This window comes from Vipera berus (assembly GCF_964194415.1).
Source record: "Vipera berus genome assembly, chromosome: 15".
Lineage (NCBI taxonomy): Eukaryota > Metazoa > Chordata > Lepidosauria > Squamata > Viperidae > Vipera > Vipera berus.
Window position 1 is genome coordinate 4,507,880 of NC_138218.1, and position 14,397 is coordinate 4,522,276.

Genomic DNA, 14,397 nt, shown 5'->3' on the forward strand with positions numbered 1-14,397 from the left:
TTTTCCCCAAAGCGAGACTGGAAATGTCGGGGTGAGGATGTTCTTTTTTTTCCTGGTTTTTCTTCTTGGGTGGGGGGGGGGGTTGGACTAGAAGACCTCCAAGGTCCCTTCCAACTCCATTCCATTCTACCTTCCATTCCAAGATTCTATTCTAATTATTCTATTCTATTCTATTCCTTATTCTATTCCATCCCATCCCATATTCTCTTTTCTATTCTATTCTAATGCTATAATTCTATCATTCTAATTCTAATCTATTTTCTATTCTAATTCCAGAATTCCTCTTCTGTTCTATTAATTCTCATTCTATTCTTGAATGGGGAGTGAGACGCACTCAGGGGGAAATTCTGCCCTCGGCTCATTGTCCCTGTCCTCTAATGCCCTTTCCGAGCCTTGCTCCCTTCTGCCCGCTCAAAGCTGCACCGTTTGGGCAGCCTTGAACTCTTCATCCAGTTCTTGTTTCCGTGCCTTCTTCATTTGTGCAAACGTCTCTTCCCAGCTCTGCCCAGGCAAGCTTCCCCGATCGCCACGCTTGGGCTGGAGATGGTGGCGTTTGCCCAAGCCAGCACACGGCAAAGGGCCCTACTCTTTAGAAGCTTTGCTGGGTTAGGAGACGGGGAGGGTGGCACGCGAAGGAGTGCCAAGTGCCTTTTGGTGGTGTAGGCAACACTTTCCGACGGGCAAGAGCGTCTCTGTTCCACCAAGGCTGCTCCTGGCAGGCGGTTCCTGTGCCGGGCATCCCGCAAGGCCCTGCTATAGACCAGAGTGTTGTGATTCAGGGTCAGCCTGTGGGTTCGGCAGTTGGGTTGGACGACTCAGAGGAGGAGGGGGGTGTTGAAGAGCTTGCTGAGGGGGTTGAAGTTCTTGCTGATGAGAGCCCTCAGCCAGGCCCCTCCCACCTGGTCACGACGCAGACCCAGCTGTGTGAGCCTGACAGCGTGGATGAAGATGACCCACAGCCGGCCCTGTTCAAGGACGCCCGATGCAGGAGGCAGTCAATCAGGAGTAAACAGAGGAAGGCAATGGGGCACCTCGGAAGGAGGCAGAGAGAAGCCACGCCCTGAACTGTATAAAAGGGGAATGCGTGGGAGGGCTGGTTTGCTGAAGGCAACTGCTTGATTAGTTCCTGTTTCATAGCTCCTGTTTCATGGTTGGTGTCTTGTTTTGCTGTTTTATGTTAATAAATTTGGCAGGCTTAATTCCAGCCTCTTGCCGTTTGTAAAGGGGTTGTCCCTGCCTTTTCTGCAGGGCCGGTAGCAGGCTGGTACAGAACACAGAGCTGGGGGGAAAAAAACATTTCCAAAGAGCAGGACAGGGTATCTGCAACCTAAACGTGAGCTCGCCCTAAACCAGGGGTAGGCAACCTTGGCTCTTCGATGACTCGTGGACTTCAACTCCCAGCTGGCTCAGGAATTGTCCACGAGTCCTAAAAGAGCCAACGTTGCCTACCCCTGCCCTAGAGGCCTCTTTGTCCCAGGGCGCGGATTCGATTAAAACAACTTCTCTTTTAATAGCATGCAGATGCTTAAAATACAACATTTACCCTTACTACTCCTCTTACTGCTTTTCTGCCTGTTCGGGTCATAAATATCCAGAGCTTGTCAGCACTCTGGAATTCACTGGGAAAAAAGTGGGGAATGCTAGTGGAACCTCACCGGATGCAAGAAAACAGCTGTCAAAATTGGCTCCAGGTTTTCAGCCTAGGCGCCGAGCATTTCAGCCAGGTATCTCTCTGTCTCTCTCTCAAACCCACGCAAGGGAGGGTTGTGCAACGCTCTTTCCACTTGCAAGCGCCCCCCCCCATAAAAAAAAAACAGGCACAGGTGCGTGGACTTTTCAAGGGATTCTGGTGCAAATCATCTCCCAGGTGGAACAGAAATGTAATTTTTCTGCCCCTTTCCCCACTTTAAATGCACCTGGCGTTTGGTCTCTCTCTCTGCAGGGCGCTTCCGTAACTTCAGGATGAGGGGTCTTCTTTTTCCACAGCCCCCAGCTCTTTGGGGTCTTTAGCCCCCCCCTTCCACCTTAGCCTTCTGCACAATTCCTTTGCAGCTTATCTACTTACCTAAGGAAGGTGTGAACTGCAGGTATTCAAAATCCAAAACCATTCCATTTGTTTCCCCCCCCCCCAGCCGCTGTTCTCACTTGGCCTGCCTGCCACTCCCCCCCCCCCCCGAGAATGGAACCCCCACCTTTTTTTCCCCTTTTTATTTTCCAACTCGGGGCTCCAAAAAGCAAAAATCTTTGTTGTTTTATAAAAGGAGGGGGGGAAGGAAAGCAGGGCAGCTAGAAATGTCAGGCACCCCCCCCACCCCTGGGTAATCGAGAAAGGAAAGCGAGCTTTTGAGCGTAACGTGTTGCAGGAAATAAAAGACATTTTGATGGGTCTCAATCTGGGCTGCTTTTCAGCAAAGCAGGCAGCCAAGATTGCAGCGTGGCTCTTTCCGGGGAGGCGTTCTTTGGAATCTAAGCAGCCGCCTTAATTTCCTTCTAAACCCGGGGTGTCCGACTTTAATAATAAAAAGAATAAAGTTGGAAGGGACCTTGGAGGTCATCTAGTCCAGCCCCCCGCTCAGGCAGGAAGCCCTATCCCATTTCAGACCAATGGCTGTCCAGTCTCTTCTTAAAAACTTCCAGTGTTGGAGCACCCACAACTTCTGGAGGCAGGTTGTTCCACTGGTTAATTGTTCTCACTGCCAGGAAGTTTCTCCTTAGTCCTAGGTTGCTTCTCTCTTTGGTTAGTTTCCATCCGTTGCTTCTTGTCCTGCCTTCGGGCGCTTTGGAGAATAGCTTGACTGCCTCTTCTTTGGGGCAGCCCCTGAGATATTGGAAGTCTGCTATAATGAGAAACAATGGTTGGAAGCTGATCAAAGAGAGAAGCAACCTGGAATTGACAGAGAAACTTCCCGACAGTGAGGACAATCAACCAGTGGAACAGCTTGCCACCAGAAATCATGGGTGATCCATCACTGGAGATTTTTAAGAAGAGACTGAACATCAAACTGTCTGAGGATGGTATAGGTTCTCCTGCTTGAGCAAGGGGCTGGACTAGAAGACCTCCAAGGTCCCTTCCAGCTCCTATTCTATTCTATTCTATTCTATTCTATTCTATTCTATTCTATTCTATTCATTTCTATTCTACTCTACTCTGTTCTATTCTATTAATTCTACCACCCCTCGTCCTTCTCTTCATTAAACTAAAAGGTAAAGGTAAAGGTTCCCCTGCACATGCGTGCTAGTCGTTTCCAACTCATCGTTTCAAAGCCGAAGAGCCAGCGCTTGTCCGAAGACGTCTCCGTGGTCATGTGGCCGGCATGACTAGATGCCAAAGGCGCACGGAACGCTGTTACCTTCCCACCGTCGTGGTCCTTATTTTTCTACTTGCATTTTTACGTGCTTTCGAACTGCTAGGCTGGCAGAAGCTGGGACGCGTAACAGGTGCTCACTGTTACGCGGCACTCGGGATTTGACCTGCCAAACTGCCGATCTTCTGATCGAGAAGCTCAGCGTCCTAACCCACTCAGCCACCGCGTCCCTTCATTAAACTAGATGTACCCAATTCCAGCAACTTTTCCTTATATGTTTTAGCCTCCAGTCCCCTAATCATCTTTGTTGCTCTTCTTGCCAACTTTTAAGGGGGCAAATTCAACAAATTCTGGGAGCTGAAGTCCACAGGTCTTATTGTTGGGCAAGGTTGGACAGCCCTATTCTGAACCCTAACCCAAATTAACATCAAGAACAAGCCTAATGTTCGGTAGGCCACAACACACCAAGCATCTCCTGAGCTGGCATTCTTCAGTGGATTCTTTCTTTATTCTTTATTGGCCAAGTGTGACTCGACACACAAGGGATTCGTCTCCGGTGCATAAACTCTCAATGTACATAGAAGCAACAAGCGATAAATGTCCGCAAGAGGGGGAAAAACAGCAAGTGATGTTCTTCCTTCTCAGTCTCAGGCAGATGTGGACAGATGTTGCTTGCGCACACTACCAAGTGACTGTGTCTATGGGTTCATTTTTAGACACCCTTAATGAAACATCCATCTACCATCAAACCCCACCCCCACCCTTAGCGACTAGGAACTCACCTGTATTATTCTGGATGCAGGATTCTTCCACATTTTAAGCCTCAACCCCAATCTGATGCTGGTTTCTATCCTTCTGCGGTATTAAAACCCGTTCCCCACAGTTCTTTCTCACCTGCCACCTGTTGACGTGGCGTTAAAAGGCTCGTTCGAAGAGTCCCCCTTTCAGATCAGCCCCAAGAAATTAATTTGTTCTATTGATCGCTGGGTGTCACATCGATTTTTTTGTTAAGCTAGCTCTCTGAACGAAAGAAGAAAAAAAAGATCAGCCTATCGGTTGGGAGATCCGTTTTTAATTATTGATTGGAAAACATGAAATGTCTTAATTGGAAGCATATACAACAGGTTGTCCTCTTCTGGTCTTCACGCTAGCAATGTGTTGGTGTTCAACTGGACAGCAAGGACCACAGATGGCACTGCCACCTTTGTATAGAAGAGCTCTCTCCCGCCCACCTTCACTTCCATGGGCCAAGGAAGGCACCTCAACTTGAACCAAGGACCAAAAAAAAAAATAAGACCTTGGATCAACTGAGACAAACTTGGTTCCCGGTCCAAAATCTCAAGACAGCTGAGAATTCAGGCAGATGCCTGCAGAAAAGCACCAAGTTTGGAAAGATCAGCTCTGCATGCTCTTCAGACAACTGTCGTGTCCTAACTCAACAAGACATTCCTGGGAGAAGTCTTTCGAAGCACGGGCCCCCTGAATTTTACACCACGTAAAATTTTACACCTGTTAAAGACTTGCTGATAAACCGAAGACAACCCTAGTTGGAAAGTCAAGATTTAAAACTCCCTCGGTCTATAACTCAATAAATAAATATACGTATTCTCCCCACCCCCCTTCATGGATTACTGCCTTGTCGTGGCGAAGGGGCTTGCGTCCCCACCACCACCAAAAAAAAAAGGTCCAAGAAAGCCTTTTCAGAATCCAACATGTCCTCCTAAATATTTACATCACATTTCATTGAGAAAAACATGAAGAGAGAGAAAGAAAAAAAAAACCTGGCATCAAGTACGAAGAGGTTGCAAGAGATCAAAATGCAAGAACAGAAATGTTCTCTAGTGCTTAGCTCCTCACCCTTCCCGATCCGCGCAACCTCAGCTTACAAGTTTCTGCCTTTCGGCTTATTTTTACATACAAATGTCTCTGGATGCAGCTGCGGGGTGAATGGGAAAAAAAAACACGTAATTGCTGCAAAAAAAACCTATCAAGGGTAGAAGCCTACCCCTTTTGGTAATAAAGGCACAATCTAAGGGCAACGTCTCCTACAGAGTCCGAGGAGCCCAGTGCCAGGATTTCAAGCTTCTTGCTTTTTCCCCTCCGTACCGTCTTGCCACGACTCTTCCCCCAAGCCCACCACCCTTTTCAAAAGTCGGTCTGATCTCTGGGTGGTCCCCTCTTTCCGGCAAAATCCTCCTTTCCCCTTGTCCTGGGGTAGCTGGGACTATCTCTTGGCTGGACATCCTGGCTACGGCGATTGCTTAAAAAGCCCGTCTCATTAAGGGCATCCTTTGGGCACGCGAGTCGTGTAACGCCAGGCGTTCTCGTCGAGCCGTTTCCGCCGGCAGGAACATGGAGGTTTATTTCGCTCCCCCCCCCCAAAAAAAAACATCCCGCCCACCTCAGGAACGTCCAGTCCTGTCCTCCCGGGCTCAAAGTGGCGTTCGGCTAGCTAAGTTCAATTGGTTGAGGGGGGTGGGGGAAGCTACCACCTGACCCATAGTGCAAAGCGTTAAGAGGCCATCGGAAGACACGCACACACACACGCACACCCCTTATCGTACATCTATTGCTGTGGTTTTCAAGAGGCAGGGTGGGGATGTGAAGGTGGCCTATTGCTTTTGGGGTGCTGGAGGAAGTCCCAGGATTTTAACATATTCGATATAAACGGTCCCCCTCTTCCTTCCGAGTCTCCGTTAGCTCTTGGCTTTGAAAATTCATGGGGGGGGGGGAAAGCACCTTTGGAGCTGTGCAACCTGTTTGCTTTAGAAGTCAGAGAAGAATTCTTGAGGCCCCAGGTGAATTATAAAAGGCGTCACGTCAAGTGGCTGGCAGTAAGGACTGTCAATGAAACAGCCACCTACAGCACGGGGAAAGAGCAGCGAGGCAGGACAGGGGAGGAAAAAGAAGAAGAAGAAGAAGAAGAAAAAGAAGGAAGGTTAATTATATATATATAAAAAGGTAAAGGTAAAGGTTCCCCCGCACATGCGTGCTAGTCGTTTCCGACTCTAGGGGCCGGTGCTCATCTCCGTTTCAAAGCCGAAGAGCCAGCGCTTGTCCGAGGACGTCTCCGTGGTCATGTGGCCGGCATGACTAGACGCCAAAGGCGCACGGAACGCTGTTCCCTTCCCACCGTAGCGGTCCCTATTTTTCTACTTGCATTTTTACGTGCTTTCGAACTGCTAGGTTGGCAGAAGCTGGGACGAGTAACAGGTGCTCACTCTGCTACGCGGCACTCGGGATTCGACCCGCCAAACTGCCGATATATATATATATATATATATATATATATATATATAAGGGACAGCACTGCTTTAGTTTTCTCTGCTCTTTCCAGCCGTGGGTGGAGTTTCCATTGCCACAGGGCGCGCGGGAAATGTAGTTCTAGCCACTGGCCAATGCCTTCACCCCTCTATATATCTTTCTTGGCAAAGACTGATCTGAATCTCAAACACACACACTGAAAAAAACCACAATTAAGGTAGCTTAGGAATGGGTTTGGCGTTTCCCCCGCCCCAGTAAAGCAGAGAAATGTAAAATATGCAGCAACAGGGCAAAAGTTACGATGTGGTTAGTGACTCCCAACATGACAAAATAAATAAATAAAATAATAACAAATGGAGAGGGGGAGGGGGGGAAAATGACTTCATATCAATTATTGGAAATGACGGGCCATCGCGTTGGAAAGAGCAGAGCACTCCAGCTTGGAGAGCCACCACCGGCGGCGGCTGTGAGAGGACCACTCCGGGGAGCAAACGTCTCCAGAACTTTTTTGCGCTGGGGAAGGGATTTTGGAGAAGCGGATTGGAAGGATTTTGTGGCCTTCGGAGAACTGCCACCCTTGGGAAGCCGATCCGACCGCCAAATTGCAGGGAACAAATTGATCGGGGGGGGGGAATCCTCTGCTCGACTGCCCTGCTTTTCCAAGCTCCGTGATGGCGCCTCTTCATCCATAGGCCAGCAGACAGTCCGTGGTTGACCAATCCTCTTGTCCCGTGGGAAAAGACAGCGCCCCCCCCCCGAGTAGGGATTAGGGTCTCTACCCTCCCCGCGCCCCCGCTCCCCCCTTTGAAGGCAGGAACAGACGCAGGAGTACCCACAAGAGGGGTGGTGCTGCCGCGCTGATCCACAAAGCGCTCCCGGTTGTATTAAAGCATCAGAACCCCGGACGGCAAGCGAGAAGGAGTCACACCACCAAAGGACGGGGACAACAACTGGAGGAGCACATTCCAAGAAGCACAGCTGTGTCTCCTTTTCTCCTTTCCAAAACCAGCTGTGGTTCCCTTTTCCTTCCCGGCTCCGGACTTCTCCATCCGCAAGGCAACCTCGTCTGGCGCCGAGGACGGACTTTTATCCCCTGCTCACCCGCCTCCTCGCCTTTATCCCCGTTTCCCCGCTCCCGCCCGGAAAGTCTTGCCTCTCCGTAAGCATCCTTGGCAGGGTTCAAATGCTTGGAAAGGGGGAACCACAGATGGGCGACTTTTGAAAAGAGCAACAGGTCGCTTGCCCTGGGGTGTGGGGTGGTGATGCCTTAATAACCGTCCTTTCCTCGTTCGCGGCTCTTTGCCCCCAAGAACGGCAGGGGACCCCTTGGCACAGCCCAGGGAAGAAGATTTAAGAGGCGCAGGGGTGCCCCACCGCGTGAACGGTGACTTTTTTTTCTTTTCTTTTTTTTTTTTTGGTACGGAAATTCAAGGAGGAGGCATGATACCGGCCTATGGCTGAAACAGTGAAGTAATTCACAGCGGTGCTGGACGAGACCAGACAATTAAAATAGCGGTTTTTTTTTTTTTCCATGGGGGCTGTTGCTGCTTCAGATTCTTAGAATTGTGCAAGGCTACCTAGAGAAGGAACACCAGGAGGACAGGGAGAATCGCATCAAAGGGCTATTATTTTTTTTAAAAAAAGAGGCCACAAGAACTGTTTCGTCTACTCGAGGTGGGTTTGTTTTAAGAGCTTGGGTGCGGAAAAAGGCCTTAATTTTTTACAGACTTGAGCAATCGGAATCCCTGCGCGACAGGATCGAAACTTAAAAGGTCTGCAGACGCCCTTGATCTCCCGCAAAGGGTTTCACCCAGAATATTCCGGCTGGCTTAGCACAAAAGCAGCTTTTTATCAAGTCTGGGAAGTAACGAGCGGAAACCCTCGACCAATTCCAAGCCCTTTTTTTGGTTCCCAAAATCAAAAGAAGTCGGAACGGAGAAAGAAAACCTGGCTGGTCGTGAGAATCCAACGTCAAAACCCTGATTGGCAAGGGCTTAGGAGAAAGCCAGGGGTGAAAGATGGCCAGGTGCAGAACGCAGGTAGGCAGTCTTACTTGTCCCCGTTGTGCACAAAGTCGTGGGAAACGTCCTTTGGCAACCTCTCAAAGAATCAACCAGAATACAGAAACTTCCTTGATTATAAAACTAACCCTTTAGCTTCCTTTCTTTTCTTAAGCAGTCATTTATTGGCGTGTCAGTTCCTTTATATATATAATTTAAAAAAAAAAACCCACACAAAAAGAATCTCGAAACAAAAACACTGTCTCACGTAAACCTAAAACGATTTAAGATTTGGGCCCAGGGCTTGGTATTAGGAAACAGGCAAAAAAAAAAAAAAAAAACTCTATTACAACAAAAACTGGTTTTATTTTGTGATCAGCGTTTTTATAGTCTATACATCCTTCACAAGGTTTAAAGGTTTTACATAATTCGGATTCCGTTCAGTTAAAAACAAAGCATCTAAAGTTTCTTCCCTATAACAGAAGGTTGATATAAGTTATTTTGGAGGTGAAGAGAAAGGGGAAGGGGGGGGGGGGGAGGAAGAAAAAAATGAGGTAACCATTTTCACAGACCATAGTTTCATGTATGTTTTTTTTTTTCCTTCTTCTTCAAGTTTTTTTTTAAGAGAACTTAAGTTTGCATTTTGTTAAAATAAAATAATAAAAACAAAGTGGAAAAAGGTGCGATCTTTACAAATGGGTTTTTGCTCAAGTGTGTGTGTGTGTGTGTGTGTTTCCAAGAAAACCAGGATATTAAAAAGGTAGGCAGACTAGCTGAGTCTCTTGTTTCTCACGTTTCCTTCTAGCATCCTGTCTTGTGTGCGTGGGGAAGCCGGATAAGAGAGGGTTCAGCCGATGGCTAAAAGAACGAATAATGGGGCATTGGAAAGGTAGGGAATTTCATAACTGGCAACAGAAGCATTCTCTTGGGCAGACCTACGGAAGGAAGAAATCGAAAGCACTTGGATAAATCTAAATGTCCCAAGAAAGGCAGGCTAGAAAAAGAAGGAGTAGAAGGAAAAGCAAATGGGTCTCCTAAATCTTCCCACCATCAGAAGAGAAGAGGGGTCTGCGGGTCCAAGTTAGCCCCCTCCACCGCCATTCCCAAGATCAAAGAGATCCATTCCTTCCCAACGGACTTCTCTCTCGTCAGGCAAAGGGATAATCGGCATCATACTAAGCTACTGGATTCACCAGATTGGCCGGTCCAAACCCACCAGACCGGCAACAGTCTGACTGATCTTTTTGCTGCAGACCAGCAAACCCATACTGCACAGCCTGGCTTCCAACCCAGAAGTGGCCAAGATCATTCCTGGATTGATCAATGGATTTTTTCCCCACCCCCACCCCTCTTCCTCTGCGGCGGGAAGAGAAAGGGGGGGGCAGGGTGTTTTTGGAAGGTCTTTTTTTTTTGCCTAGTTTTAAAAAAAAATAATTCTTGTGGCCTCGCAGGAATCTTGGGGAGATGCTCGGGTTTTTGTTTAAGCGAAAAGTACCAAAATGAGAAGGCTTCCCTAACGGACGGTCTCTCTCTCTCTCTCTGAATCGTTTCCCCCTACGTGTCTGTTTTTTAGAAATCAGAAAGCAGCAACAGCAGGTTTTTTTTTTCCCAAAGAGGATCAAACATGGTCAGAGTGAATTTTTTCCAACATGCAAACAGCTTCACGCAGGCAGAGAAGAGAGAAAAAGAGAGGGGTGGGGGTGGGGTGGGTCACAAAATCAGGAGCAGCGGCGCGCAGCCCCAAAAATCAGCACCACAATCAAGCGACTACTTAACCAACAACCAACTAATCAATCAGACATCTCCAAAGGACAGAAACAAAAGCAACGAAGGGGGGACCCCGTGAGAATTGTTTATGCAGAGAAGGAGGTAAGCGTTTCTCTGCATAAGCTGTTTGGAGTCAGCCATGGACCGCTTTAGCTAGCATGGGCGCGGAAGCAGGAGAGGAATAGAATAGAATAGAATAGAATAGAATAGAATAGAATAGAATAGAATAGAATAGAATAGAATAGAATAGAATAGAATAGAATAGAATAGAATAGAATAGAATGGAATGGAATGGAACGGAACGGAATAGAAAATAGAATAGAATATAGAGTAGAGTAGAGTAGAATAGAATAGAATTAAAGAATAGAATGTACAGTAGAGTAGAATAGAATAGAGCAGAATATAAGAATAGAATAGAATAGAATAGAATAGAATAGAATAGAATAGAATAGAATAGAATAGAATAGAATAGAATAGAATAGAATAGAATAGAATAGAATAGAATAGAATAGAATAGAATAGAATCTGGAAGGGACCTTGGAGGTCTTCTAGTCCAGCCCCCTCCCCCCCCCCCACTCAACCAGGAGAACCTACACCGTCTCAGAAAAGTGATTGTCTAGCCTCTTCTTAAAAGCCTCCAGTGATGGAGCGCCCACGATTTCTGGTGGCAAGCTGTTCCACTGGTTAATTGTCCTCACTGTTGGGAAGTTTCTCCTTTAATTCAAGGTTGCTTCTCTCTTTGATCAGTTTCCAACCATTGTTTCTTGTCCTGCCCTCCGGTGCGTCGGAGAATAATGTGATCCCCTCTTCTTTGTCTATTCTAGTCTATTCTGTTCTGTTCTATTCCATTCCATTCCATTCCATTCCATATATTCTATTCTATTCTATTCTATTCTATTCTATTCTATTCTATTCTATTCTATTCTATTCTATTCTATTCTATTCTATTCTATTCCATTCCATTCCATTCCATTCCATTCCATTCCATTCCATTCCATTCCCTATCCTATCCTATCCCAAACAATTTGGGGGTTGGTGAGAGAGAAAATGGGGAGAACAGACTGTTCTGTTACCCTAACCCATTCCTTTCCCAGATAACCTCCAGGTCCTTCCCAAGGCACGGAGGAAGAGGGACTGTCTGGTCAAGGAGAACATTCTCAACAAAGTTCTTGGTGGAAAACCTCCTCCCAACTCCAAACCTTTCGCTTGACTCAATTTATTTCCAGCATCTCTCAGCTGCCTGCCCCCCCCCTCCCCCTACCCAAACTGTTTTTGCAGAGCGTCTATTTCTCCCTTAGGGAAGTTGGTAAGATCAGAGCCAGGACAACCGGCAATTCAACCAGCTTGCTTTAGAATTTGGAGTTAAGATCTCCGGGGCACGCAGTCAGGGTCTCCCCCCCCCCTTGCGCTAGCCCATCCGCTTCCCTGGGGTTCAAAAGAGGCTCCCTCCAAGAAGGGGGAGATTCGGAGCTGCTAGCCGGGAGGATTCGGCGACGCTGTCGCACGTCTGTGCAGAATCCGCTGCAAAGGCGGACTGGAAGCGGGCAAGTGACTCATGCAGGGACACAACGGGCAGCTCCAGCCATCGCTGACTCCAAAGGCGGTTCTCCTCTCTTCGCTGCATAAAACTACATTCAAAGTCACCAAAGAGCCAGTCGTGTTTTTTTAAAAAAATGATTTCTGTTTTTTTCTTAAAATAAAATAAAATGAAGAGCTGCTGAGGGGTGGACGCAGGACCATTTTTTCACATTTACGACCGTTTTTCACATTTACAACTGTTAAAGCCTTCCCCCATGGTCACCGGGTCAAAATTCAGACATTTGGCAACCGGTTCATATTTACGGCGGTCGCGGCATCCCCAGGGTGTGGGTGTGGGTGTCATGTGATCCCCTTTTTGCCACTTTCTGATGAGCCACATCCATCGGGGGGGGGAGCCAGATTCACGTCACAACCGGGTTGCTAACTTATCGCTTAATGACGGTGGCGGGAAAGGCCGTAAATTGGGGGCAAAATTCACTTAAGAAAGGTTTCGCATAGCCGCAGAGATTCAGGGCTCTGTCGCGGTCGTAAGTCGAGAACTCCCTGTATCCCCTCCGAGGTGCAGGGGAATTCTTAAAGAGAATTCCAGGGAAGACGTATTGGCTTCCGCAAATTCAAAAATGGGTTGGAAGCAGGGCAAAGCTGCTAGGGTCCCGTAGCCGAAAATCTGGGGCTCTGGACTCTGCAGGATTAAGCCGGGTGTCCACCAACAGGACCCCCCTCTCCTCTCCTCTCCTCTGGGCCACAAACATCACGGGCCATGCTGGCTGCGTGGTTGCAGCCCCTTTCTCCAATCTGGTGCCCCCCAGACGGACTGGGGAATGATGGGGGATGCAGTGGGAAGGCCCACCCTTGGGAGTGGGTCCCAGATGGCCACGGGAAGCCTCAGGACCTTTGTGAGCGAGAGAGGACCCTGTGTCAACGCTGCAAACACTGACATGTTTTTGCACTGACAATATAAGAGGCGGCCTTTTGTTTAAGCTGCTTCTGCTTTGAATCGCAGAAGGGAGGGAAATGTCAAACGGCTATTTTGAGAAGATAAGGAATAGCCGGGCACAGAAAAGAAAGTGAAACTTCATACGGAAAACTAATTGGATAATGTGATTGATGACGTGTAAATAAGGGTGGGAACTGTGTATGATACGATGGGTTTGCGGGGAGGAGATTTCAGATTCTGGCATTCCATCCATGAGTGCCGATGCTGCGTTTCATTATTAAGACTCTTTTAGATAAAAAAAAAATGCCTGAATTTTGTTTGAACTGTCTCATTAATCGGAACCATGACAGCCGGAGAGCAGGCAGGAGAGAAGCCAACATGGACTCCGAGACAGGAGGAAGACTTGGCCCTTTGAGTAGCTTTGAATGGAGCACAAAATGGCTATTCCGAAGGCCAGGAAGACACGGGCTACCAGGTCCGGCACGGGGGGGGGAGGGGAGGGGGGGAGAGGGAGGGAGGGAGCAGGCAGTTAGGACAAGCAGCTCTTTGGCGGGCAGGCAGAAGCAAACCAGGAGGAACAAGCCACAGCGAGAAGAGCAGCTTGGCTGATGGCCATCCGGACAGGCCCCCAGGAGCCCCCACCCCCCACCTTGCCTTCCCCCACCCCTCCCAAAAAAAAAAAAAAAAAAAGCTGGCCTGAGAATGGGGAGATATATATGGTACACAAGGAAAAGGGCAGGACATACCATAAGCCGGTGCGGCGGCAGCTGCTGCGTTGTATCCGTACGGCGCCGCGTATCCTGCAAGGGAAGCAGAGGGAAACGGTGACAGGTCCTCTCGGGCGGCGCACGGAGGAGAAAACGGGCAAGGGCAGAGATGCCCGCCTGTCCTGTGTTCATCTGAACACACAGGCTACATATATGGATACATCCGAACTAGACTGGGTTGTTTCTCTGGGCCCGTGTGTGTATGTGGGTATATGCATTTTTTTGTGTGGTTATGTTTATGCATTGTAAATTGGAGGCGGTTACCCTTTGAGAGCTATATGCAACAAAATCTCATTTTAATGTATGCTGATTAGTGTACGTTTAAAGTGAAAATAAGGTTATTATCCTATCCTATCCTATCCTATCCTATCCTATCCTATCCTATATTCTATTCTATTCTATTCTATTCCATTCCATATTCTATACTGTTCTGTTCTATTCTATTCCATTCCATTCTATATTCTATTCCAATCCATTCCATTCTTCTTAATTCTATTCTATTCTATTCTATTCTATTTTTTTAAAAATTCTATTTATATCCCGCCCTTCTCCGAAGACTCAGGGCGGCTTACAAGCTTAGCAGTAGCCTTCATTCTATGTCTATGCCTGCTTATTAGGGCTTTCACACACACACCCCAAGCGGCATTATTACAAAGTCAGCTTAATTGCCCCCAACAATCTGGGTCCTTATTCTATTCTATTCTATTCTATTCTATTCTATTCTATTCTATTCTATTCTATTCTATTCTATTCTATTCTATTCTATTCTACTCCTATTCTATTCTATTCTATTCTATTCTATTCTATTCTATTCTATT

The 14,397-nt window shown here is 47.5% G+C and overlaps 1 protein-coding gene across 6 annotated transcripts in view; it reads right to left on the reverse strand.

The window, feature by feature from the left end:
• Positions 1 to 2,437: 2,437 nt before the first annotated feature.
• The window catches only part of STRBP (spermatid perinuclear RNA binding protein), an 81,754-nt gene continuing 69,794 nt past the window's right edge, over positions 2,438 to 14,397 (reverse strand). Inside the window, exons 17-19 of one of the 6 annotated variants that reach the window (XR_014027983.1) lie at positions 13,559 to 13,612; positions 4,088 to 4,325; positions 2,438 to 2,834 (exon numbers count right to left, since the gene is read on the reverse strand). Coding sequence is in view for 3 of the 6 variants with exons in the window: in XM_081339614.1 (XP_081195740.1) it covers positions 6,071 to 6,165; positions 13,559 to 13,612 (149 nt within the window). In the remaining 3 variants the exon portion in view is untranslated. The other 5 variants (XR_014027984.1, XR_014027985.1, XM_081339616.1 and 2 more) reach the window with 5 other exon arrangements.